Source organism: Podarcis gaigeae, assembly GCF_964106915.1.
Source record: "Podarcis gaigeae genome assembly, chromosome: 5".
Taxonomy (NCBI): domain Eukaryota; kingdom Metazoa; phylum Chordata; class Lepidosauria; order Squamata; family Lacertidae; genus Podarcis; species Podarcis gaigeae.
In genome coordinates, this window is record NC_139681.1 from 56,834,735 (window position 1) to 56,860,352 (window position 25,618).

A 25,618-nucleotide genomic window follows, 5' to 3' on the forward strand; every position below is an offset into this window, starting at 1 on the left:
ATCTAAGCGTCACAAGGCAGTTTACAATATAAAAACATAAAAATATATACATACCATAGTACCAAACAATACCCCTCCAACACACAAATATTTTATTCTTTTCATTTGGAGCCAGGAAAAATATTCTTTTCTAACACAAAATTGCAGCAATTTAAAGTCTTGCACAACAGGAACAAAAATGAATTTGGGGGGGAAAGGAGTGGGAGTTAGCTGTCTGGAGCCAAGAGGTCTGCATGTGGTCACGTTAAATATCAAGTTTTAATTTTGCTCTCATGGGTTTTAGAAACAGCAAGAGTCAGGATTTGCTTTAATTGGGATTTCTAAAAATAACACTCACCTATACAACTAATGCTATTCAAACAGTTCTGCCAGATCAAAAGCTAGTTAAGTAATAAAGCAAACAGAGCCTGTAATTAGAGCACAGAAGTAAAGGCAGGAGATCAAGTTCTCTTCTGAGGCAGCTCACATTTTTTGGCGAATGTCTGAGAAGCGTCTTAAAAGTTCTGGGTTTTTTGTTTGTTTGTTTTATTTAAGACATTTATACCCTACTTATCATAGACACAGGGTCCAGGTCTTGCAACAATCCCACCTGTATACATACCTGTAAACCATGGATAACACTTCATGTAGCTGATGAAATAGGACTATTATGCCATAATAAATTTCTAGTCTTTTAAAGGGGCCGTGATACTCTTGTTTTAGGCACAAAAGATTATGGCAACCCCCTGGCACTTTCCTAGTGAGGGCATTGTTGGGACCTAAGCAGACCATACTAGTTCACAAGTGTTACAGGTTCTGCTGATGCAAAAATATTTCCATAGAGAACTTCACAGTTTAACCCAGATGATGACCTTAACTGCTTTGACAAAGTTATATATGAGAGAGAAACTGGGACAAGAGCTATAAAAACCTAACCTGGTGTTTAAACAAACCTATAAATGTGTGAACAGAGTCATCACTCTGAGAATATACAGATAAGCCAACTAGGCTAAAGAACTCTTGTTTTGCCCATAATCCTAAAAAAAACTAGGAAGCTCTCAAAGTTAGGGACACAGAATTGTGTTGCAAGATACCTGGATTCAACTGGAGTATGCACCCTGTGTTACTTCAAATCAGCAACAATTCAATCTGAAACACAACTGATTTCAACATAATGTGGTAACCATTTTAATATACAGTCATAACTTGAGTTGCGTTTGCTTCACATTGGGTTTTTTCAGGTTATGAACGCGGCAAACCTGGAAGTGTTTACTTCCGGGTTCACCACTTTGCACATGCGCAGGAGTGCTCTATCGCGTCACGCACACGTGCAGAAGCGGCACTCTAATTACGGACTTTTCGGGGTGCGAACGGCACCCTGGAACGGATCGCGTCCGTAAGTAGAGGTACCACTGTATGTATTTCTCATTTGGAAAAAAACGAAATGACAGCTTCTCCAAGATTCAATATTGGAATGCTTGGTGTTATGCAGAAGGTAACTAACAACAAAATCGTGAAAAGTGATTGGATGGGTCAAATGGCTAAGTGAATTAAAAGTATTCTTAAGAAAGAGAACACTCAGTCGGTAGAGCATGAGACTCTAAATTTCAGTCTCACAGGTTTGAGCACCACTCTATGCAAAAAAGATTCCTGCTTTGCAGGAAATTAGACTAGATGACCCTCATGGTCCCTTCCATCTCTATTATTCTATGAATCCAAGCCATTAGATACTGTATGGAAGTGAGAGCTGAACCATAAAGAAGGCTGATCGCTGAAGAATTGATGCTTTTGAATTATGGTGCTGGAGGAGACTCTTGAGAGTCCCATGGACTGCAAGAAGATCAAACCTATCCATTAGGAAGGAAATCAGCCCTGAGTGCTCACTGGAAGGACAGATCCTGAAGCTGAGACTCCAGTACTTTGGCCACCTCATGAGAAGAGAAGACTCCCTGGAAAAGACCCTGATGTTGGGAAAGATGGAGCGTACAAGGAGAAGGGGACGACAGAGGACGAGATGGTTGGACAGTGTTCTCGAAGCTACCAGCATGAGTTTGACCAAACTGTGGGAGGCAGTGGAAGACAGGAGTGCCTGGAGTGCTCTGGTCCATGGGGTCACGAAGAGTTGGACACGACTAAATGACTAAACAACAACAACAACACAACACTATAGTCTAGTTATTTCTATAGAGGTTTGAGATCTTTCTCAGAGTCAGTATGAAGATACAACATGCATCTGATGTGCAACCAACGTGCTTGACACCATTTTTACTGTCCGTCTAAGGCTCTCAGAGGTAGATATTTGGATTTGTACCACATTGTGTACAATGTATATCATAAATTAGTCCTATATCCCTGTTCTTCTCAGCAAGCACTGCAATATTATGTACTCTGGTAATAGAGTGTTTCCCCAGCAGAACATGCAGCTGTTTGAGGCATACATGGACTCACTAGGCCACTATCTTTTTTTCTCTAAACATATTTGACCATTCCCCTTTATTCCCAAGAGTTCATTTTTTTCCTAATCCTTGCTGGGGTTTTCCCCCAGCACTTAATTCTCTTTGGCCCTTTTTTATCCAGTACTATGCTTTTACCAGACATAATTTTCCCCAAAGCCCTGCTTTTCAGCTGCTTCATTCTCTATCATGTGTTCTTTATTCACCTTGGTTCTCAGTCAACTCTATCAAAGTACCAAGTACTCTCATCTTGGTCATGTCCATTCTTTAAATAGTATACAGCTTTTCCTTGTCTTTGGAGCCACACCTCAGCCACCCCACTTCCACACATCCACTTCTCTTTGCATTAGTTCTCCTTACTGCACTTTTCTTTTCTGCCCTCCCCCACAACTGACACTTGACTTAGGTTCCGGCTTCCTGATCTGCCCCTTCCTCATCTGCCCCTTTCTCTTTACCTACCTCTTCCTTGGCCTCCCCATTTTCTTACATCTTGTTTTTTTTATTATTAAATTTTCTTTTACAAATTAGTCAACACAACCATATTACAAATTAGTCAACACAACTTCCACCAGCTCCTCTATCCTCCATCAATCATCCATATTTTCTATTTGTTACGCAATTTTAATATATTATATTGCCAGTTAGTAATATCCTTTCGTCTCTCTTTCTTTTTACTATATACCTTTAACGTCACAAAGCCTCTTTAAAACCAACTAGCGTTGTCTGTTCATCACATATGTTTTCCAGATAATTCGTAAACTTTCCCCAGTCCTCGATGAACTTGTGATCCTTTTGATATCTAATTTTCCCAGTCATTTTATCCAATTCTGCATAATCCATAAGTTTCATTCTCCACTCTTCCAGAGTCGGTAGTTCCTCTTGTTTCCATTTTTGGGCTATTAATATTCTTGCCGCTGTTACTGCATATTGAAAGAGTTTGTAATCACTTCTATTAATCTCTCTTCCTGTTATTCCTAACAAAAAGGCTTCTGGTCTCTTTACAAATGTATATTTAAATATCTTTTTCAACTCATTATATATCATTTCCCAGAAACCCTTAACCTTCTTGCATTCCCACCACATATGGAAAAAGGATCCTTCTTTTTCTTTACATTTCCAGCACTTATTACATGTTTTAAACATTTTTGCCAACTTAACCGGTGTGATATACCATCTATATACCATTTTCATAATATTTTCCTTTAGCGCCGTACATGCAGTAAATTTCATATTTTCATTCCATACTTTTTGCCAGTGAGCCAGTTGTATATTATAACCAAAATCTTTGGCCCAGTGTATCATAACCGACTTAAACTCTTCGTCCTTTGTTTGCCATTCCAATAGCAATTTATACATTTTTGACATTTTCTTAAAGTCATTGTTTATTATCTCTGTTTGAAATTTCGACTCTTTTTCTATATATCCCCTCTCTTTGCAATCCTTTTTAAACATTTCATTTATCTGAAGATAATGCAACCAATCATACACATAGTCTTTAACTTGTTCATATGGCTTCATTTTCCATTTCTCCCCCTCTTTGATTACTAAGTCTCCATACATAATCCAATTCCCTCTCATATTTATTTTCTTTACGCTCATAACCTCTAATGGAGACAACCAGTGTGGAACTTTAGGTTCCAATATATTTTTATACCTGTCCCATATTTCTATTATGGAACTCCTGAAGATATGATTCTCAAAACCTTTGTGACTTTTCTTCTTCTCCAACCATAAGTAAGCGTGCCATCCAAATCTGTTATCAAAACCTTCAAGATCTAACAATTTATTGTTTTTTTAATTTTATCCAATCCTTTAACCAACAGAGACAAGACGTTTCATAGTATAGTTTCAGGTCTTACATCTTGGACCTTCTCATCTTGGCAAACTTTCTACCGATGACAGTTTCATTTTCATAGCAATTATAATACCTGGGAATATTCCATGACATCACAGCAATTCAGCCAAATAGCTAGGAAGTATTGTTTCTAACATATTTTTGCTTATGTTGTAACATTGAAAGGCAACCACACAAGGGTCAAAGGGTTATATATTTTGAAGGCACAATAAGATTCCCTGTACCATATTCTGAAAGCTATCATGCATTCACTTGTACGAAAGGATTTGTAGAATTTATTCAGCTTCAGCAAAGATGGTGCTAGAGATACTGGTCAGGATATTTGTGAACCTAAGAGTTTTAACCTTCAAATAACAATCAGGTAAAGATCTAGGCAGATCCTCACTCTGTCCCAACAAGTCAAAAGTACTTAGAGAACAGAAAACAATTTGCAATCAGCCATGACCATTATGAGGAGGAAAAAGATACGCAAAACAAGAAATGGCACCTGCAAGAAGAGTTCTATATTAAATGTTTCCGTAAATAAACCCAGGCCATCCATTTAAGTTACAATTACAATGGATGGTATACATTAATCACATCCAAAGTAAACCCAAGGTACTTAAGTCCATTGATTTCAATGAGTGTACTCTAAGCTAAAATTAGGTAACATCTACTATTTATTAAATAAGTATCTAAATTATTAGTAGCCAATGTTTTCTTCTGGGGGGACGCAGAGGGATGCATACCCCTAAACATTGGCTACATTGAGGGGCAGTATTTCAATATGAGTAGGAAAATAAGAGTACCCCTAAACATTTTTTTAGAAAAAAGGGATTGTCAGTAGCATTTATTTATGCTCTCTAACACAATGTAAGACTATGCAAGACTTCTCTTTGTAAACCATTTTGGGGATTTTTACAATCAAGCAATGTATAAATGTTAAGAAATTAAAATAAATGAAACATTCATTTTTACTTCAATTGTTATCTCATTTTGTAGTAAAAACCAGAGGTAATATTGTAGCTTGCTGTAAGATATGTAGAATTTACTAGGCCAGTGGGGTGGGGAGAAGAGAAAGAAGAACATTTATTGGAATACTGCTTCCTCTCATAGAATTTCTAGTTAAACAATTGGATAGAAGAGTTCAACACACTTGAAGGAGTCACCAAGACAAACAGAGAAAAAAATTACAAACATTTTAATCTTATTAACATGGAATGTGTAAATATGTCAATGTGCCAATTTACACAAAATGTGTGAGATACAAAACTTCTTCCAAAAAGTGTCTAGGCATGTGAGGTAAAGGTAAAGGGACCCCTGACCATTAGGTCCAGTCATGACTGACTCTGGGGTTGCGGCGCTCATCTCGCTTTATTGGCCGAGGGAGCCAGCGTACAGCTTCCAGGTCATGTGGCCAGCATGACTAAGCCGCTTCTGGAGAACCAGAGCAGGACACGGAAATGGCGTTTACCTTCCCACCGGAGCGGTACCTATTTATCTACTTGCACTTTGACGTGCTTTCAAACTGCTAGGTGGGCAGGAGCAGGGACTGAGCAACGGGAGCTCACCCCGTCACGGGGATTTGAACTGTCGACCTTCTGATCAACAAGCCCTAGGCTCTGTGGTGTAACCAACAGTGCCACCCGCATCCCGCACATGTGAGGTAGAGGCATATAATAGATTCTAGTTGGAGTTTGACATGCTTAAAGAACTGAGTTTTCAAAGAAGAAACAGTGAAAAAAAATCCTTACATTTGGAAAGATTAGCTAGAAAGAATGATGTTACGCTCAAGGAGATTGTTTCACAGACCAACACAGTTTTTAAATCATACATGCCCAAACTTTCTTGTTTCTAGAAGGCTACATAATGATTAACTTGAAGTCAAACGGGTTGGACATCTTTTGTCATCTTTGAAAAAAATGCAACCTTTGTCAAAAGTCAGTCACATGAGTTGAGAGAGTATGTGGCTAAACCACAGAAGGTGCTGTCAAAAGAAAACCTGTAAAACTGTTTGCTGTACCGCCTTCACTCTGAGCCTTCACCCATTGCATTTTCAATCATGATAGCTTGAGAAGATAAGACAATTATTTCCAAACGTTTTTCTATTGCTACTTCACTTATTTTCTTTCACTGGATCTGGAATGAACCACTGCATGCTGGGAATATGTGAGTAAACATGTGTGAGCTGCAACACAGAGACATGGCCCACCAGGAAACCCATTACACTGAGAATTCTACACTCACTCAGGGTCAAATTAGACAAAATGCAATTAACTATTGTGTGTGTGTGTGTGTGTGAGAGAGAGAGAGAGAGAGAGAGAGAGAGAGAGGGAGAGAGAGAGAGTGTATATATGCAGAATGCAGAACAATACAGATGATGACATAGAAATAAAGGTGATAAATCAAACACCAGTTAACAAATTCACAATTTGTTCATTTGAAAATATTCTTATTAGTTATTACATAGATGACTTCGATAAATTGTTTCTGATCCAATCCAATACCAGATCATTCAACTCTATTTTTAATTTTAATTAATATCCTCTAATATAGTCATATTCCAACTTGCAACACAGGAATCTTTTGCCTAACGTGGGGCTCATACCCACGCCTCTGAGATGAAGCCTTATTCACTACCGACTATTGGGCTGAAATGGACATGTCAGAAACCATGTGCAACATTTGGAAACCACAATTGTTGACTGGGGCAGGGCAGACTAAACAAATAACACCAATTCTGACATGATTATACTGACTACCAGTTAAGTTTCAAGGCTCAATTCAAATGGCGATTTTAAACCTTTATACAGCTCAGTACCCCAGTGCCTCAAGGACTGCCTCTCTCACATGAACCATCCTGGTCCATGCAATCATCATCTGAGGCCCTACTTGGTTTGCCCCCTTCACAGGAGGTTTCAAAGATAACAATACAAGAATGAGCCTTTTCATAGCAGTGGCCAGCCACCTGTGGAATACTCTCTCCAGGCAGGCATGCCTGGTGGGTGCCATTGTTATATATTTTTAGGCACCATGCAAAAACTCTTCTCTTTACTCAGGTTGTTACTGCTTATTTTGAAGGGTGGCACTGTGGCCTCCTTCTGTCCTTCCTTTCACCTGCATTTCAGCTCCCCCACTGACAAACTGGAACGTCTCCAGAGGAGGGCAACCAAAATGGTCAAAGGCCTGGAAACGATGCCTTATGAGGAACGGCTAAGGGAGCTGGGCATGTTTAGCCTGGAGAAGAGGAGGTTAAGGGGTGATATGATAGCCATGTTCAAATATATAAAAGGATGTCACATAGAGGAGGGAGAAAGGTTGTTTACTGCTGCTCCAGAGAAGCGGACACGGAGCAATGGATCCAAACTACATGAAAGAAGATTCCACCTAAACATTAGGAAGAACTTCCTGACAGTAAGAGCTGTTCGACAGTGGAATTTGCTGCCAAGGAGTGTGGTGGAGTCTCCTTCTTTGGAGGTCTTTAAGCAGAGGCTTGACAACCATGTCAGGAGTGCTCTGATGGTGTTTCCTGCTTGGCAGGGGGTTGGACTCGATAGCCCTTGTGGTCTCTTCCAACTCTATGATTCTATGATTCTTCTCCACCTTTGCACTGTTCTGGGAGTTCTCCTGACACCCCAGAGCAAATTAGGGGGCAGTGTGCACAAAGGGGAGAGGAGAAAGGGCAAAGCCCCTCTGCTGATGGAGATGGCTAGGTGATTCCCACCCAGTATTTTTAAAATATTAATATTAGACATGTTTCACTAGCAAATGACATTTTTTCATGCATTTAAAGGAACCAGGAATACATTTAAGATATCCCCCTCTCTTTTCCTTCAAGGACCCATAGCTGGCAGGATTGTTATTCTTAGTAGCTGTACTAGCATTTCAGCCTGGCGAAAAACATGAGGGTGATGATTTAGATTTAGAAGGGAGCAATGTAGCAAAGCCTTTTCAACTGGACCTTGTTCAAAACATCAGCTTAGCAACAAGTTCAAACTTAACACTTCAGGCTATTGTCAACAGTGAAAACATCAAAACTATTCTAACTATACTACTTTACTTCTAAGAAAAGAAAAAATATTTTGAAGTAGAACAAAAATGCACAAATGTAATAAAAAGCCCCAGAAAGTAAAGTACACACGCAGTTACTATATGTCCATTTTCATGGCAAAGCTCTAAAGCAAAAAAAAACACAAAACTCTTCTCTAGTAAAAGAATATTGTTATAGGATTTGAGACTGGTTTGGATGATGCCTGTAGGTCCCAACCAAGCCTGAGATGCAACATCTGTGAGATAGTGGTTTGCAGTAGAGAGCGCCTGCTGAACTGGTCAAATTAGTCTCTTTGTAAGATAATGTCCCAGATAAGCACATTACCATCCTAAAGAATGGACCATGTTGCTATGGAGCCCAGTGAGAGATGATGTTCTCCAGGAGGAGATAGCATTTTCCTCAACCCCTCACCTGTCCAAAGGCTGTATCTTCTTATAATAAAGATAACCATAGCCAGGGCTAGCTAGTGTGTGGGTTGGGCTTAAGTGGAAAAGGAGCACATTGCCTTTTCATGCTGTGTGCATGATCCAAAGCTATGAAGCCTAATAAGGAAACTATACTGAATTATTAATGCTGTGAGGCCTTCCAGTCGGTGCTCAGGTTGTATATAGAGTGGTACCTCAGTTTAAGAACAGCCCTGTTTACGAACTATTCAGTTTAAGAACTCCGCAAAACCGGAAGTAGTGTCCCAGCTTGCGAACTTTACCTCAGTCTATGAATGGAAGCAAAACGGTGGAAGGGCACTGGCGGCGGGAGGCCTCATTAGGGAAAGCACACCTCGGTTTAAGAACGGCTTTGGTTTAAGAACAGACTTCTGGAATGGATTAAGTTCGTAAACTGAGGTACCACTGTATGTTTAAATAAAACCATATATCCTAAAGAAACCAGTCTCCATTGACCTTCATTCAAAGGAAACTGAACCATGCGTGGTGCATGTAACACTATGTTTCCAATAACATTCATTTATATTTTCAGCTTAACCCCTAAACATGGACGCAGAAAAAACAAAGAGGTATGTGCAAAATACATTCCTTTCCATGCCAAAAATAATCAGTAAGTTTAAGAACTACATAGTCATTGAAGTACCTTTACTGTGTTAAATACTGGAATCCTCTCTAAATGCAGCCCAAGCAGCTAGCAGCATGGAAAGCACTCTGCTATCAGCAGATTATCAAAAAACTTCTGGTATATGAAGGGACTCCATCTAGAGAAAACAATACAGTTCCAGTTGTCATTTACAATTTGCAAGTGATTTAATGAAGCAGTAAATAGCATTTCAAGCTTCAGTGAAAAAGAAGGTAGCCTACCCCAGGATGGGTTTGAGTCCATACTGGCTGCAATTGGGGCAAATTTATGTAACAATTTTTGGTTTTATTCTTCATATCTAGGGATTTGGAGGAGGTGGTGTATCTGACCAACTTGTATTGAATAGAAGGATGAAGTGATCATCTGAGCCCTCCAACATACCAAGATCCCAGTTTACAGTATCATTACAAAAGCCTAAGGGGTAGGGGGGAAGATCAGTAATGCATTCACATAAATATTGTCACATTCTGTTTGGTCCTTTAAAGTAGCTATTTGAGCAATGAACCATATTTGCATTCAATATATGCCGGCAAAATGTTAGTATGGTTGAAAAGTAAACTCAAAGAACAGGCTGACATTATTTATTTATTAAAATGTTTATATATCACTGTATCATAAAAATATATCACAGCTGTTTACAACAATATAAAAACATAAAATCACAGAAAATTAAAAACAAACACCAATAGACCATTGTGGGAGGTGTGCTCTGAATTGCCGGCATAGGCCTAGTGGAATAGAAAAGTTTTCAGCCAGTGTTTGAAAGTTGGCACAGAAGGCACCCAACTATATTTTTAAAAAAAACACAGTACCCCTATACATTGTGTCCAGGGTACGATTCCAAGTTTTATTCAAAAACAATATGGCACCTAGTTCTTTGTGCTTCTGAGCATGTGCAGGGTGCCTTTTGCAAATACACACATTCTGTGAAATCAAATGTTATCTACCTTTCCCTTTTCTTTCTTCCAACTCACTCCATTCCTAGGTCCCTCTCTCACATCTGCCCCTGAGTTTTTAAATTAAGTTTGTCTTGTTTAAAACAAAATATATACCGTAAGTGGTGCATGGTCACGAGGGAAGGCCCAGAAAAACAGCTTGAAGCAAAAGCTTCTGCTGTCTAAAAAAAACCCCAGCAACCCTAACCTTGAAAAGGAGAGGGGAATGCAAAAGGATTCAGAAAAGATGAAAATAAAAGACCTCACTCAATTATTCCTGCTCTGAGACAGAATGCTCATTTCAACAAGGACACTAATGCAGGACACAGCAAGATGACACTGCCCTCAAAAGAAGCCTCTTCCTCGCTGGAGAAAGAAAATGGTAACAATATCTTAAGAGAAGAATTTGCAGCACAAAAAGAAGCCATAAAGGAGCTTATTGAATTCTGTTTTTCTGTCCTTCAAGCCATACTATGCTATACTGTACTATAATGCACTACAATACAGTGGTACCTTGGGTTACAAACACTTCGGGTTACAGACTCCACTAACCCAGGAGTAGTACCTTGGGTTAAGAACTTTACTTCAGGATGAGAACAGAAATCACGAGGTGGCGGTGCGGCGGCAGCAGAAGGCCCCATTAGCTAAAGTGGTACCTCAGGTTAAGTACGGTTTCAGGTTAAGAACGGACCTCCGGAATGAATTAAGTTCATAACCAGAGGTACCACTGTATATTACACCACACCAATACCCTTAACTCTGAAAAAAGTACATGTCCCACAGTGGAAATGTGCTTTCTCCAGCCAAAACCATATAAAGTGTAATGTGAAATGGGCAACAGTGGAGCCCAGATATCTTTAATTCTAACATTATTCTTATAACCCACCCCCACCCCAGATTTATATTGTATGTAGAATGTTGAAATGTTTGTAAGTCTTTTGCTGATTTTCCCCTACCACAGTTGGCAGGGTCAGAGGTCTGCCCAGAGCAAATGTGGAAGAATGTGTTACTCCAAGTAGAAGTCAGATATTTATTTTTATATTATTTATTATATATTATAATTTACTAATTGTTAGTAGCCCCAAAGGGAAAACATTAGCATTGTCCAAACAAGTTGTTGCATATATGCATTATAGTAATAAGTTTTGGATATGTCTAAAAGCCATAACCCTGAACATGAGGGGTATTAGTGGAAAGAAACACATCGATTCATACATACATGCAATGAAGCCAAAATTGCCTTTTCACAATAAATACATAAACCTCCTAGGGGTAAAATCCTCAGTGGCAACTGGTTTCAACAGCAAGTGGAAGCACCAGATTAAAGTAAAGGCCGGGGATAGAAGTCATTTTTGGCAATGGAATAAACTTTAAAATCCACTCAGTACTTAAAAGACAAGAATAGTAGATATGTTTTTATTAAACAGACAATGAATTAATTAATTGTTGGATACATATATACATCAGACTTGAAGCAACTTGACATTATTCAAAATATATTAGGTAAATTCAATAAATTTGCTGAGGGACGCCACCTGGAGGAACTTTTTAAAAGATAAATACAAGAAATGCATATTACAACTCTTCGAAAAATGGGGCTTATATGATATATGAAGAAAAATCAAAAGATTTCTGTTCTATATTTCTTTCAAGCCGGTATGGCTCCCAATCCAGATTAGCTTTACTTTTCACCCCACAATTAATTCCTTTCACACATGAGTGAACATCAAATGTCCCCTTAAACCTAGGTTGCAGGCCCTGCAACAGAACGTCTAGGCAAAATTTTAAAAGCATAATGTGGTGTTTTCCCACTTTTTTGCTGCTATTTTGATTCCCTTGGGTTATTTTCAGGTGTCTTTTGTGGCCTTTTGAAAAAGCATCCAAAATAAAAAGAGCACCCCAAACCATACCTTTGTATTTTGAGCAAATTAATCCATAGTAACTACCATTTCCTGATTCTGTACTAACAACAGCTTTAAAAAGCTACACTGTAGACTGCACAAGACAGCACCGCAACTCCAGAGTTGTTCGTGACTGGACTTAACTGTCAGGGGTCCTTTACCTTTACCATATTATAAGGCCAATAGGGAGATCTAGGGTAGGGTCAAAGAGAGAGAATGGGAAAATGGATCAGGCTAGTTGGCTTTTTTTGTGCCTTCCTTCCTTCCTTCCTTCTTTCCGTCCGTCCTTCCTTCCTCCCTCCCTCCTCATCCTCCTTGGTGAGGCCAGTTACTACCACAAGAGGAGGTGACGAGGAGCAGGAGTTGCACTGACCTCCAAGGGATCCTTCCGTGCTCCAGCAAGGGGCCATAACATTGCCACAGGGGGTTGAAGAGGAAGAAGAGTCAAGAGATGTGGCCACTGAAAGCCCCCACAGCAAGAGTTCCTGCTGCGGGACCTGCCCAACACTGCCTCTCCAGAGAAGACTCAGCAGCCAACCTGCCCCTCACACTTGCTCCCTACCGCCCCAGATCTTTCTCAGTCTCTCTCCTCAGAATAGACCCCCACTGCTGTGGGAGACCACTGGTCTCCAGCCTCCTCTCCTGTCCAGTCTTGGGCAGCACGCCACCACACAAGTCATCTGGCTCGTGCATGGGCCACCAGAAACCGCTGCTGTTTACTAGCCAGATGGTGGAGATGTCAGGTGCCAAGACTTCTCCATTTGGGTGTAATTGGACCTGCACCAGTCACAAAATGTGCCTGGCACATGGGGAATTTCAAACACTGGCTCTTGCTGAGGAAGAGATTGAACAGAAGAAAGTTTAGAATAACTAGTGAAGAAGGGTACTTGGGTCCTGTTCCCAGGCCCACTGGGGCAAATATACCTGTGGAACTAGGGAAGAGTACGCCACTGAAGAGCAGGCAGAAACAAAGCAGGTTTCTTTAAATGCTTTTGTATGTGAGAACCAACATAAGCACAGTGTGGAATAGTTTTAACATGCTTAAATATTTAGTTCAGTCTTGCATTTAACAACTCACCTGATTAGACAGCCAAGAATTCCATGCAGGTGAAAGAGCAGGCTGAACAAGGAAGGACAGATCATTCCATCCCCCATCCACAGTGTTTGATACTAGCTTGCCGAGATCAGCTTAGTAATTTTTATGAGCTTATTTTATAAGACTAAATTAGATTGCAATTTTGAACTATTAACACAGCAGCATGGAGAGACTTATTGAATTTAAGAATACTATAGCAATAAATAACTAGATATGAGCTGTTCATTAAAGTTATGCCATTCCCCCCCCTAAATGCAACAAACAAGATCTGTGTTTAGATCTCTCTTTTTTTTCAAATAGTTGAAAGCATTATGGGGGGGCATGAACTGGATGGAATTACGACAACAGAGGAACAATGAACATACCCCCCCCCCAAGCTGCTATTAACCGAGAGGAGGACAGGTACAGTTTAGGTAATGTTCTCAATACTAGATTCAACTCCACTTTGAGATCTTTCCCTCATATAACCCTTAGGTTATCTCTTAGCAGTTTATACTGAGGAAGGCTGCTAATTGTTTGTCCCACTTATGGTTTCATTTCCAGCAATACTTGAGATAATATTTCTTGTTATTAAAATTATAGTCATTAACATTATCAATGGTCTTTGGGCAAATGCTTCACATTCTCTTCAAAGGTAACATTCCTTTTCCATCATTATTTTGGTTTTTTCCACCCTGTAAACCAGACTGGTGCATACAAGGATGTGTGAACGATTTTCACTTTTCCCTTCCATCTCACACAACTCCAGCTATTTTACAATGGTAAAATAGTGGTTTCAGTGGTGGGTAACACGTGCCCCTCTCCTGTTGTTGGTCTCCAATTCCCATCCCCAGCCAGCTTGGGCAACTGTCAAGAAGATGATGGGAATGGGAATGCAGCAACAGTTGGGCCACAGGTTTCCTGTCTCTGATCTAAGACATTTCTCATGTTTCAGTTATAATAATAATTTATTCTTTATAGACACCCACCTTCCAACAAATTAAAACACAGTAAAACATCAAATATTAAAAACCCTTATACCCAAAAACTAGCAGTGTTTATAGAAGTATACTTTATGTGAACATTTGACTTTTTAAAAGAAGTTAAGCTTACCCCAAAATACAGAGAAATGCCCATTACAGGAAAAAGCCGTTTTGTACAGTAAACTACAAGACACTGCATGTGAAAAACAAATAGGAATTTTTAGAACCCTTAACAGCTGCAACAAAAGCATGCTGATGCGAACAAAACATAACATAAGAATGGGTGTTCAAAATTAACTTCTAATTACTAGAAGAGTAATATTCAGGAACAGTCTCAGATTTACACAGAAATCTTGATTCTTTTTCAGAACTTATATTGCAAACTACAAATTTTAAATAGCCTGCTAGCTGGCTAGTTTCAGCCTGAGACTGCTGCCATCAGAAAACTGGGACAATAGTACCTCTAAAATGTAGCCTAGCATTGACTCTGTGGGTGCAAAGGTTAAACAGAATACATTCTCTCCGACTACTTAAAGTACAGGAGGAGGGGCAGATGGGAAAGAACACCATAGGAAGCAAAAAAACCAGCAACCTTAGATTGCTTTGACATTCTCAAATCTGTTCACAGCCAGCACAGTCCAGTTAAGAATCAGAGCACTCTCAGCAATTTCCTACTGACTGCTGACAGACAAATTGATAAAGTTTTGCATGATCTTTATAAAAGCTAATGACGACAGCAAACAACTATCTCTTCACATTCTGTAAAATATTATACCAGCGTTTTAAAAAAAGTTAATAGCTCATTTAAATCTTGATTTCCTGTCCCCACAAAGGGATGTAGACAATCAAACTATGCATTCAGCCTTTTAAAAAGGAACACACAGGTTATAAACTAACGATGACAGTGCTTTTTTCTGGGGGGACGCATACCCCTAAACATTTTGTGAATCTTTGAACTTCTGTCCATTTACTGTATTTTTCCCCCTATTTGAAGTATAAAATGGTGATATTCTTGAGTAAAAATGAGAGTACCCTTAAACATTTTTTTAGAAAAAAGCACTGAAATATGATTGGATCAATCCTGAAGAACTGCCTGGGAATAATGTTAATAATCTACATTTTAATCCTTTCTCATTTTTATATATACTTTTTGATCATATTCTGACTTGTATAGAATGACCTATCAGGTTTTATGTAAAGTGGGTGAGTGTTCACTCATAATTCCCATTTCACTGCCCATATAGGAGCGCCACCACTCAAAATTTGGCTAGTCACTATCGGGTTGGTTAACATGCAACACTAAACTTGTTTGAACATCCTTGGGTTTGTGTGTGTGTGTCCAAGCAAATCATATAGTTCAGGCATAGGCAAACTTGGCCCTCCAGATGTGTTGGGACTACAACTCCCATCATCCCTAGCTAACAGGACCAGTGGTCAGGGATGATGGGAGTTGTAGTCCCAAAACATCTGGAGGGCCAAGTTTGCCTATGCCTGATATAGTCTTTACCTGCCCTGCAAACTCAAATGGAAGACTCATTTCAAACTATGGCTTGGCATTACACATGAACTGACCCATTATGCAGAGTGCATATTTAGAACATCAACCACAACTTGACAGCATTTCTGTTTAACACAGGCATCCCCAACCTGTGGCCCTCCAAATGTTTTGGCCTACAACTCCCATGATCCCTAGCTAACAGGATCAGTGGTCAGGGATGATGGGAATTTGTAGTCCAAAACATCTGAAGGGCCAAAGGTTGGGGATGGGATGCCTGATTTAACAGTTGCCAAAACAGAGACTAATTTCTAAGTTTATGTTTCTACATTACTAAGATAAAACCTTATAGACATAAAAAGCTATAGAGGGCATGGGGGTGGGAACCTTTTGATTTATCATTACTGGTTATTTTTAAATTACATTCCGTATTTAGAAAAACCACAATGTTCTCAAAAAAAGTTGTTTGCCAGCATTTTTACATGCTCAAAACACTATCAAACTAAAAAACACTATCAAAAAAAGAAAAGAAAAAAGGGCGGAGGGGAAGAATTAAAGAAAGAAAAAAAAAAGAATTGAAAAAGAATTTAAATATGAATTAAATAAGATTTTTTAAAAAAGAATTCATATAATTACATACAGCCTATCATGTTGTGTATGTTGTTCAGCATTTTTACACGGCTGAAAAGTGAACAGCTGCCATAGTGGAGCTTAACCTCGGCACTGCCTCTTACATAAACACATCACACATAGTTCAAGGAAGAAAGCAATCTAAACTATTGTAGTTAGATATGCAGCATGTAATTAGCTGGTTGGCATTAAGCCAGCATGGAATGATCTACAAGTATCACCTCTATTATACTGTAAACTGCCCTGTGATCTGTGGATGATGGGTGGTATAGAAATTTAATAAATAAAATATATATGAAATATTCAATTAGATCCTCCAATTGAAAGAACAGAGAGAAATTTTACTCTTCTGGGGAGTCATGCTTTATTTTTTTAAGGGACATCCTTATACATACATTTCCATGAAGTGCTGCATTTGATTTATTTGCATGTATCACCCAATCCTGGACACTTAAGAACCACCACTTCTCAAGTGGTTTTCTTTTATCTCTCTATATAAAAAGAAAACACTTCAAATTTCACTTTTTCTCCCTTTTGTGACAAGACTGCTATCAAGTTTTATCTTTATTGCTCCATCACTGATTTAAATATGCATAGATTTAATGTTACACTACTTCTACAAGGTACAATCAACATGAATTAAGGTTTGACTATCTACCATACCTGTTCTACTCTGTACACGCTCATTTGTTTCAAATACATTGGGCTTTCAGAAAATTGAGCACGCTGGGAGCAATTTTCCTTCCTTCCATCTACCCACCCTTAAACAATTCCTCCATCCATACATAAGAATTCCTATACAACCATGTTATGCATTCCATTATGGAACTTGCAAGATTAACCTTTTGGATAGTCAGGGCCAAACGGCATGCCTATGACCACACCATGCCTATGACCACACATATAGTCTTTTAACATCATTACCACATTCCACCTGCTCTATACCCTGGAAAGCATAGTGCTAGATAACATGAGGCTGTATACTGGCATCAAATGGCCATGATACAATCAGATACCTTGTAGAAATGGCAGGTCCAAGGGGTATGAACAAAGGTGGCATTATTGTATTTTGCAATGTGCAGGTAACCTGAGGCAAACATTTCTGCTGTGATTTCAAAGATCTGCTGGTACTCATCAACTGCTACTCTGTTCATTGTTTGCCCTTAACAGCCGAAGTGGCCTGATACTAACAGTTTCCACAAAACAGGTATTCTGTGATGTCACCGGGTTGCCATGTTGGTGCCATTCCACAAAGAACAAAAAGGCAAAAAGATGTTTGTAATGGATACACTATTATCTTTTAAATAGGTAACAGGTGTTCATGTGTAGCTATAGCGGGTGTATGAGCACTTCTCATCACTATAGCAAGGAAACAAAAAATAGAATCACACTATCCAATAACAAGTGAAGTGTCAGTAGTTTTGTGGTTTACAACTACAAGGTACCTATTCCTCTGCAACAAAAATGAATGCTATAAAATCTACAAAGGATTGCCACCTCCGTAGTATGAAATATGGTAGAAAAAGCTATGAATACTATTACATCTTTATCCCACTTTTGTCCCATTTTTATCCCACTTTCTGACAATAACTAAGTATAGTACACATGGTCTACCACCACACTATTCTTACATTATCTTGAGAGACAGTATAAGTCCAAGGTCACCAAGGAGCTTCAGGACTGTTTAAAGCAGGCATCCTCAACCTGTGGTCCTCCGGATGTTTTGGCCTACAAATCCCATGATCCCCAGCTAACAGGACCAGTGGTCAGGGATGATGGGAATTGTAGTCCAAAACATCTGGAGGGCCGAAGGTTGGGGTTGCCTGGTTTAGAGGTTCCTACCAGTTTTCCTAGACCCTAGTATAACAGTTACTTTAACCACTACTCTATTGGCTCACCTTGAGATGCAATTCAGGGTGCACACAACACAAATTGTGTTAAATCTATGTTAAAAACATACCTGTTCATTCAAGCATTTTCTGGTGCTTAATGTTATTATTTAAATTGGGTTATCACTTGTATTTTATTAATAGTATTGTGCTTTTATTGTTTTATCATTTTAACACTGCCTTAAGACAGATTGAAATACACAATATGGTTAATCTAAAAGACTGAGTTTACACATTCAAACAAACCAAAATTAGGCTAAACAAACATCTAATCTCAGTATTCATGAGCATTCATTATTTTTTAGGCAAATTTATTTCAGCAAAACAATTTTCCCTCACTTAGGTTATGGCCTTTTCATTCCTTTTTTCTTTTGATTTACCTACAAATAGTCAACAACTCAGCTGAACAAACTGCCCCATACACTGAGTAGGTTACCTACAATTCCCATACAGAACAAGATATTTATTCTTGTATTCATATTGCAGAGCATTTAACGTACCATTTTATCTCAGAGCTGAAGTGTTCATTCTCAAAGTTAAAGGAGAAATTGCAATTCACAGCAACATTCCACACCCCTTAAACAGCATCAAAATAATAAAACACACACCACCAAATGCACCTGAACTGGTCAGATGACCTTGACAGTAGCTAGGCTGCAGTGGCCAGCTGATCTGAGGCCATTAGCCATGTGCTGGTATCTGCAGCTCATTAGTGTTTAGCATTTACGCTACTGTTTGTAGCTGGCAGGCTGCAGTTTGGGACCTTGTCAAATCACTGTGTGTGTGCCAGGTCATGCTCACTAGACATGGAATGGTTCACAGCACTGCAGTCCTCCAGTGTCAAGGGCTAGTTTTATGAGCTCAATTAGTGGAACTGGGAGAGACTCAAAATTAAAAGTTTAACCAGCAGGTTGCAGACCAAGAATTGCAACACTGCTTTGGAAGTACCCATCAAAGCACTATTTTTTTTAAGCTTATATATTAATGGACCAAGCATTCCAGGGTCTCAGCTTAAATTACACAATGCTATGAATCAATCTATTTTGTTATGGTTGCTAAAAATGCATTTAAATACCAATTGTTTTGAATGCATCCTTATGTCTATACCTTTCTACCAAAGATTTAACTTGCATTCCTGTAAGTCAGCTTCCTGCTTTGGACTACAACACCTATCATCCCTGACCAGTGAGCACTGATCCACTAGCATGATCCCTACTAGTGTGTATATTTCATTGATAATTATTTGCTGATGAAGACTTTATTCCGAAACAGTTGAACTATTCCGGATATACTGTCCTTTTGAGACTTTTGTGAGACGTCTTCCTTTGAGAGACGGCTTGGCGTTCCTCACTATTCATTGATTTGTTTGATTCTTTGTTTGACTTTAATACATATTAACAACTTGTAGTTACTCGTATATTTTGTGAGATGTTTGTATGATATATACATCATTTTGAAGTGGCTTATTTGTTTATTTTGAACGACACCATAACCAATTATATATTCACTAACAGTTATTAGCCAGCATGTTGCATTTGCATTTTTTGTACATTGTTACATTTCGCAACACATGGGTTCGTGTTTGTAGTGCTGTTCCCAGCAGGCCATTTTCAACCAGGAACATTGCCAGGATACTACTAGTTCCACCATTGCCTTGAAGCAGTGGCAAAGTTTTTTAAAAAAACAAAAACCCCAGTTAAAAAGAAGACTGCTTTTCACATTCTGCCATGTCATATCTATCATGGTAAGCCCCATTCAAAAAATATAAGAATTCCTCCTATCCCCAAAAAACTCTAAAATTGTAACCACACTATAATTTGAGACTAATGGCCTCACAAAAGGAGTGGGCACCTTTTTGGCCCAATCTCACCTACGCTCCTTCAAAGTTCCAAGTTACAAATGATGCTATGTCATATGGAAATCCAACCTCTGAAGGGAGAAAGGGGAGAAGCAGCAAAGGCTCTGATGGGAAGATGTCATTTAAATGTGTTTTCCAGTCTCTATTTTCCCGTGATGTGTATTCCATCAGAAGTTAACAGTGAGGTGGTGGTGGTGGTTTTAACAAATGAGTGTTGACAATAATTAAAGATGTTATTTGTGTTACGTTTTGCTTCCATTTTGCACAGAAACTTTAAATATATTTAAGTGTATTATCTGAATCCCAATTACAAGTAGGCTATTCAAATTATTTAGTTTTCATTCTTCTGATGGAAACAAAGGGAGGATGTCTAATTTTTGCTCTCCAGCACTCACCCCATGCTACCAAGTACTATTTAAGAGCAGCCCACATCTCCATTCTATGAACTGTGGCAACCAGCAGACATTAAGGGTGGTTGCACAAAGAGAAAGACTGGAGACAAAGTACAGTGGTACCTCTGGTTGCAAACGGGATCCGTTCTGGAGGCCCGTTCGCAACATGAAAAGAGCGCAACCTGCAGCGGCGTGTCTGCGCACACGCGGGTTGCGATTTGCCGCTTCTGCGCATGTGTGTGACATCACTTTGCGCTTCTGTGCATGCGCAAGTGGCGAAACCCGGAAGTAACCCTTTCTGGTACTTCCGGGTCACTGCGGGATGTAACCTGAAATAATGTAACATGAAGCCGATGTAACATGAGGTATGACTGTATCAGAAAGCATTTACTGCATTGCTACAGCCAAGAGAGAACATAGAACTCCACCCGCCTTGGCAGAAACTACCCAGCAGCTTAGATTAGAAGAATAATTTCCAAGTCTCTAGACCATGTGCTTTTCCCAATAAAACAAAGTTATACCTGCTTCTCAATCTCAGCACAGGGGAACTGCTTATTAATGTTAAAAATACTTCACAGTTTCAATAAATCCTTTTACAGAGCTCTCAAATCTTCAGAAGAGGTTTATTAATATTCTTCTCTACAGGTCTGGTAAACTATCAAATTATATCATGAGACTAAATGCTGTTGGGGAAGTGAGGGAGAGGAAATTGCTTATATGGCAGAAACTGGACATTTCTCATTTATTAGACTACAAGGCAAAACAATACAAAATATTACTTGTTATGGCTAGGCCTGACAGGGCTAAAGTGAAAAGTAATTAATTTAATGGCATCCTTGACATAATTTCTCTGTCATCTTTTGAAAGAGTCACTGCACTAGCAGCATAGCATCTGTTTAAGGCTCCTGATTGTTTGTAGAAATATATCTGCCTATGCACAAACCAAAACAAAGGAGAATAAATTCAAGGCAAAGCATAAACTACAAGAGCAAGGACACAAGTAGAAATTGTATGAACATATATTACTCAAATCTTAAGAAGAAATAAATGTAGGCATTTTAAAACTAAAATGGACTAAAATTATCTATCCATACGAGTAACTGGCGAACAAACCTGTGATAAACAATATACCAGTATATCAAAACTACAGAGGTCTTCCTCAGTGGTTTAAAGAAGTACCAAATAATTAATCACATGAATCTGGTCTCTTAGCCAATATGCCCAATTATGAAAAATGAAATACACAGTAATATATAGTAAAATATTCATTACGTATAACAAGTGGCAGTAAAAACAAATTGCTGTGAATATTTTTACAGCAACTTGATTGTTATGAGTAGAGAGCAGTAAGTCTCTTTTGATATTAATGTTTATGGGTATGTTTACAATATTTTACTGATTATGTAAAATACGATTATTTCTATGATTGTTTTACAAATTCCTCAACCCTCTAGAGCTGTTTTAGAAGGGACACAGAGAAAAGAGAGAGTAAGTTATGTTGCACAGCTAAAAGCTGTGGCAGCAGTGTAACTATTTAGTTGAATACCACTCCAGCACTGTAGATGCCTACCTGATGTTCCCTGGGAACACTTTCCAAAGGAGCAGATGCCACCACACTAAAGGCCCTGGCTTTGGTATACATAAGACAAACCTCAGAAGCAAACAGCACCACCAAGAGTGCCTCTCAGAAGGACCAAAGCAACTGGCAGGGGTATACAAGGCAAGGCATTCCCAGAGCTAACCTAGTCCCAAGCTGTTCAGGGCTTTATATGTCAATAGCAAGTTAGTAGGATACTGACTTCATCTATCATATTTAGTAGACTGCAAAGACCATTGAGAAAAAAATCTATCAAGGTTACCAGGGAAGCCTTCCAAACTAGGAAAAGGATCAATATGGTGAAGCAAAAAGAATATTAGATTCAGGTATGGAGAATTCAGCTTCAAATTTGCCAGACAGCTTTGGCCAATAAGTTCTGGAAGACTTCTTTATGCTGCCTTACTTCAAGTAGGTTACAGTATATATTTATTTCATATCACAAACCAGGGCTAGGTTAGGGTGAAGATTAATTTGTCCAAGACCACTTCATAAACAAGAAGAATGCATGCAGATATTGAAATAATACTATGTAGCAAGACTGGGTATATACATTTGAATCTGATTTTTAAAAAGCTTTTCAAAAGTTTTGTAAGTGAATCTAAATAGAACATGTCTAAAAATAACTTGGTTAAAAATTGATCCCACATTTTATACAAGCATCCATGCAAGAATCTATGGGCTGCATCCAACGTTAGTCATAGGGTAGACTCACTGGAATTAATAAGTACAACTAACTAAAATCCATTAATTTCAATGGGTATACTCTGAGCAGGACTTAGATACAACCTTTTATTTATAGTTTCTTAAAAATGAATTATGACCCCCCCAAATCAAAATACACCAAATTAAAGCTTGGGGATATGCAGGTTTCAAAGTCCCAAACACAATAGCTACAAATCATAAACTAGAGTAGAGTATATTTTTGTAGCCATTTTATATTTTTGTAGCCATTTTTTTAAAAAGTGACCACATCAACCAAACAGCATGGACATTTATATTCTGTGTCATAGAGAATATATTGTGTCATAGAGAATACTACTGTGTACAGCTACTCTGTCTTTGCTTATGAAAAGTTTGAAATATTTTGCCCAAAATGCAGTTATGTATATCTAAGTCTGTCTTCATGTAAGTGATCCTATTTAGTGTATTTATATAGCTAGAGAGAGAACTGAAATAATTGATTTGTTTCATAATGATCTCCCTGGCCACTAAGGAATAAATCCTACAGTCCATTAGAAGGCATCCCAGGGACAACAGAATGCTGTGGTTCTTCCCCTTTGCTGGAAAAGTGAGAAGTTCACTCTCAGGGGGCTCCTCTTGTAGCTGCAAAATCTCCACAGCTTGCTTTCTTCTGCCATTGGTGCTTCAACAGTTGTCCCGTTGTTACTCCATTCTTATCAGCTCCACATATGGCAGCACATATGACAAAGTGTGGGACAAGTGGACATGGGTTGGGAGAAAATGGTCTCACAGGCCAAATTGGAAGCCATGTCAGGCCGAATTAAACCAATAGCCTGGAAGCTCCTCACAATAACTGTAAAGGGTTAAATGAGGCATACCAAAGGCATGTTAGGCCCAAAGCCCACCCTCAAAGCTCCCCAAGAATGGATAAAAAGTACACACCAGCCTGAAACTGGCATACTAATGCTTCTTTCCACTGGGGTCAATGAGAAAGAATCTCTTTCTTTTTTTTAAGCCAAAGAAGTCAGCAGGGGTTTGGAATTGGTGGCTCCCACAACTACAACACTTTTTCTCCAGAACCAGAAGAATTGATCTGCTATTTTGAAGTATAAAAGGTATGCACACAGCATAACAAAAGGTTTTAGATCATGCTAATGGGCAAGGCTCTATTTACAAAGCAAAATGCTAACTGGCTGTTGAAACAATTGGTATGCTTTCTTGTTCATGAAACAGATAAATTACAAAATGAAAAACTTGGTTTGATTAAGATGAATGCACCTCACCATGCAGAAACCACAACACAAAGACATAGAATAAATTAAATGTGTAAACAAGAACACAGTTTGCAATAACTAACACACACCAAAATAAGAAACAGATGAATTTAAATAGTTTCCATAGCTGAACTCCAAGATTAACAGAGGCACAGGAGGAACAAGAAACTCACTTCTCCTACAACATGAAAAAACTGAGAAACAGGGAATCCATCCAATAATAGTTACATCCAATGAAAGCATGTTTTCTGAGCAACCAACAGGTACCATTTCTTCAAAGGCCAACACCTTAGACAAAACACAGACATAGGAATGTCAGTAATCTACACTAACTAACATTCTCTGCCATCACACAACTTTATAAACATTTAAGTCTTGAAACTACTCTGACCAGATCTGAGCAGAGCTCAAAAGAAAAGAAACTTTAGTGCACTCAAATGATCACGAAAGCAGAATGATGCAGGCGCATTTTCTGTGAAACAGGTTATTAATTCAAACTCAGCAATCTTGTAGTGTAATACAGTAGCAAACAGAAGGATTTTAAAAAGAACAAGAAGCAAAACTCAACTTCTCCAGGTCTACTATTGTAGCAGATAAGGAATAACTCACAGAAACTCCTGAACTGTAGGGCTGTAAAGGGCACTGGGAAAGCTGCTGTACAATGAACGGTCTGTGCTAAGTGTGCCAGCTTTACAATATTAGTGTCACAACACAAGGCATTTTCAAGCTGAATTCTTGCAGTAAGCTAGAAATAGAAGGCTTTGGATTTAGGATCATACATGCTGAGAACAGCCAGTGAAGAAAAACGACAAGAAGGAATGCCAGCGGTTTTAGCCAAGGCTCAAGCAAACAGGATCATTAAAAACACACTTGTCAACTGGAAGAGAGGCAAGCAAAGAACTGCCCACAAGTTTCTTTCCAAACCAAAGCTTTTATGCACTCCATGCTGTCGACCTTAAGCCAAGTCACTCAGCTTTTTGCAGATGAACACACCTAGCTTCTTTCTAGAGATAAAACTAAGCTATTTACACAGAACTTAGTCCTATGGCCGCATTATGTAGGGTGTTACAGGGTGCTAATAACCTAATAACCCATGTCCACAGTTCTTCCTCTAGAAGACACAACAAAAAAGAAGTTCAAACCAAGGCAATGGTCTTTATTCTATCCTTTCTGAAGGATCATTTTCTGCACCTCTGCCAGAGCATCACATAGAATCAGAGAGGGGAAACAAAACCCAGCAGAGAAAAGTTTTGAAAGACGCATTGAAGTTGGACTAGATGACCTTTGGGATCCCTTCCAACTCTACAATTCTATGATTCTATGTTTCCTATCTCTGTTAAGGGTTCAGAGCCAGGGAGAGGGCGAGAAAGGCTTTCAATGGGCAATGCATGGAGCTTCTGGGTAGTGGATAGACTAAATGGACAGAATGTGCAATGTAGAGCTTTTGTGACATTTTATCTCCTACCATGAAAATACATTAAGTTACAGTCAAATTATTAGAGTTA

At 38.9% G+C, this 25,618-nt stretch overlaps 2 protein-coding genes and 1 long non-coding RNA gene across 3 annotated transcripts in view; 1 reads left to right on the forward strand and 2 right to left on the reverse strand.

Annotated features, from left to right (window-relative positions):
- LOC310844211 (uncharacterized protein) overlaps positions 1 to 17,655 on the reverse strand; it is a 62,734-nt gene extending 45,079 nt beyond the window's left edge. The window contains exon 1 of the mRNA XM_083738086.1: positions 17,439 to 17,655. Within this exon, the coding sequence (XP_083594212.1) occupies positions 17,439 to 17,576 (138 nt within the window). The 5' untranslated portion in view covers positions 17,577 to 17,655. The remainder of the gene's footprint in view (positions 1 to 17,438) is intronic.
- The window catches only part of LOC310844222, a 399,653-nt gene that overhangs the window by 140,728 nt on the left and 233,307 nt on the right, over positions 1 to 25,618 (forward strand). The gene's annotated exons all lie outside the window — the stretch shown is intronic.
- Positions 1 to 25,618, reverse strand: part of CNNM2 (cyclin and CBS domain divalent metal cation transport mediator 2) — a 111,424-nt gene that overhangs the window by 78,210 nt on the left and 7,596 nt on the right.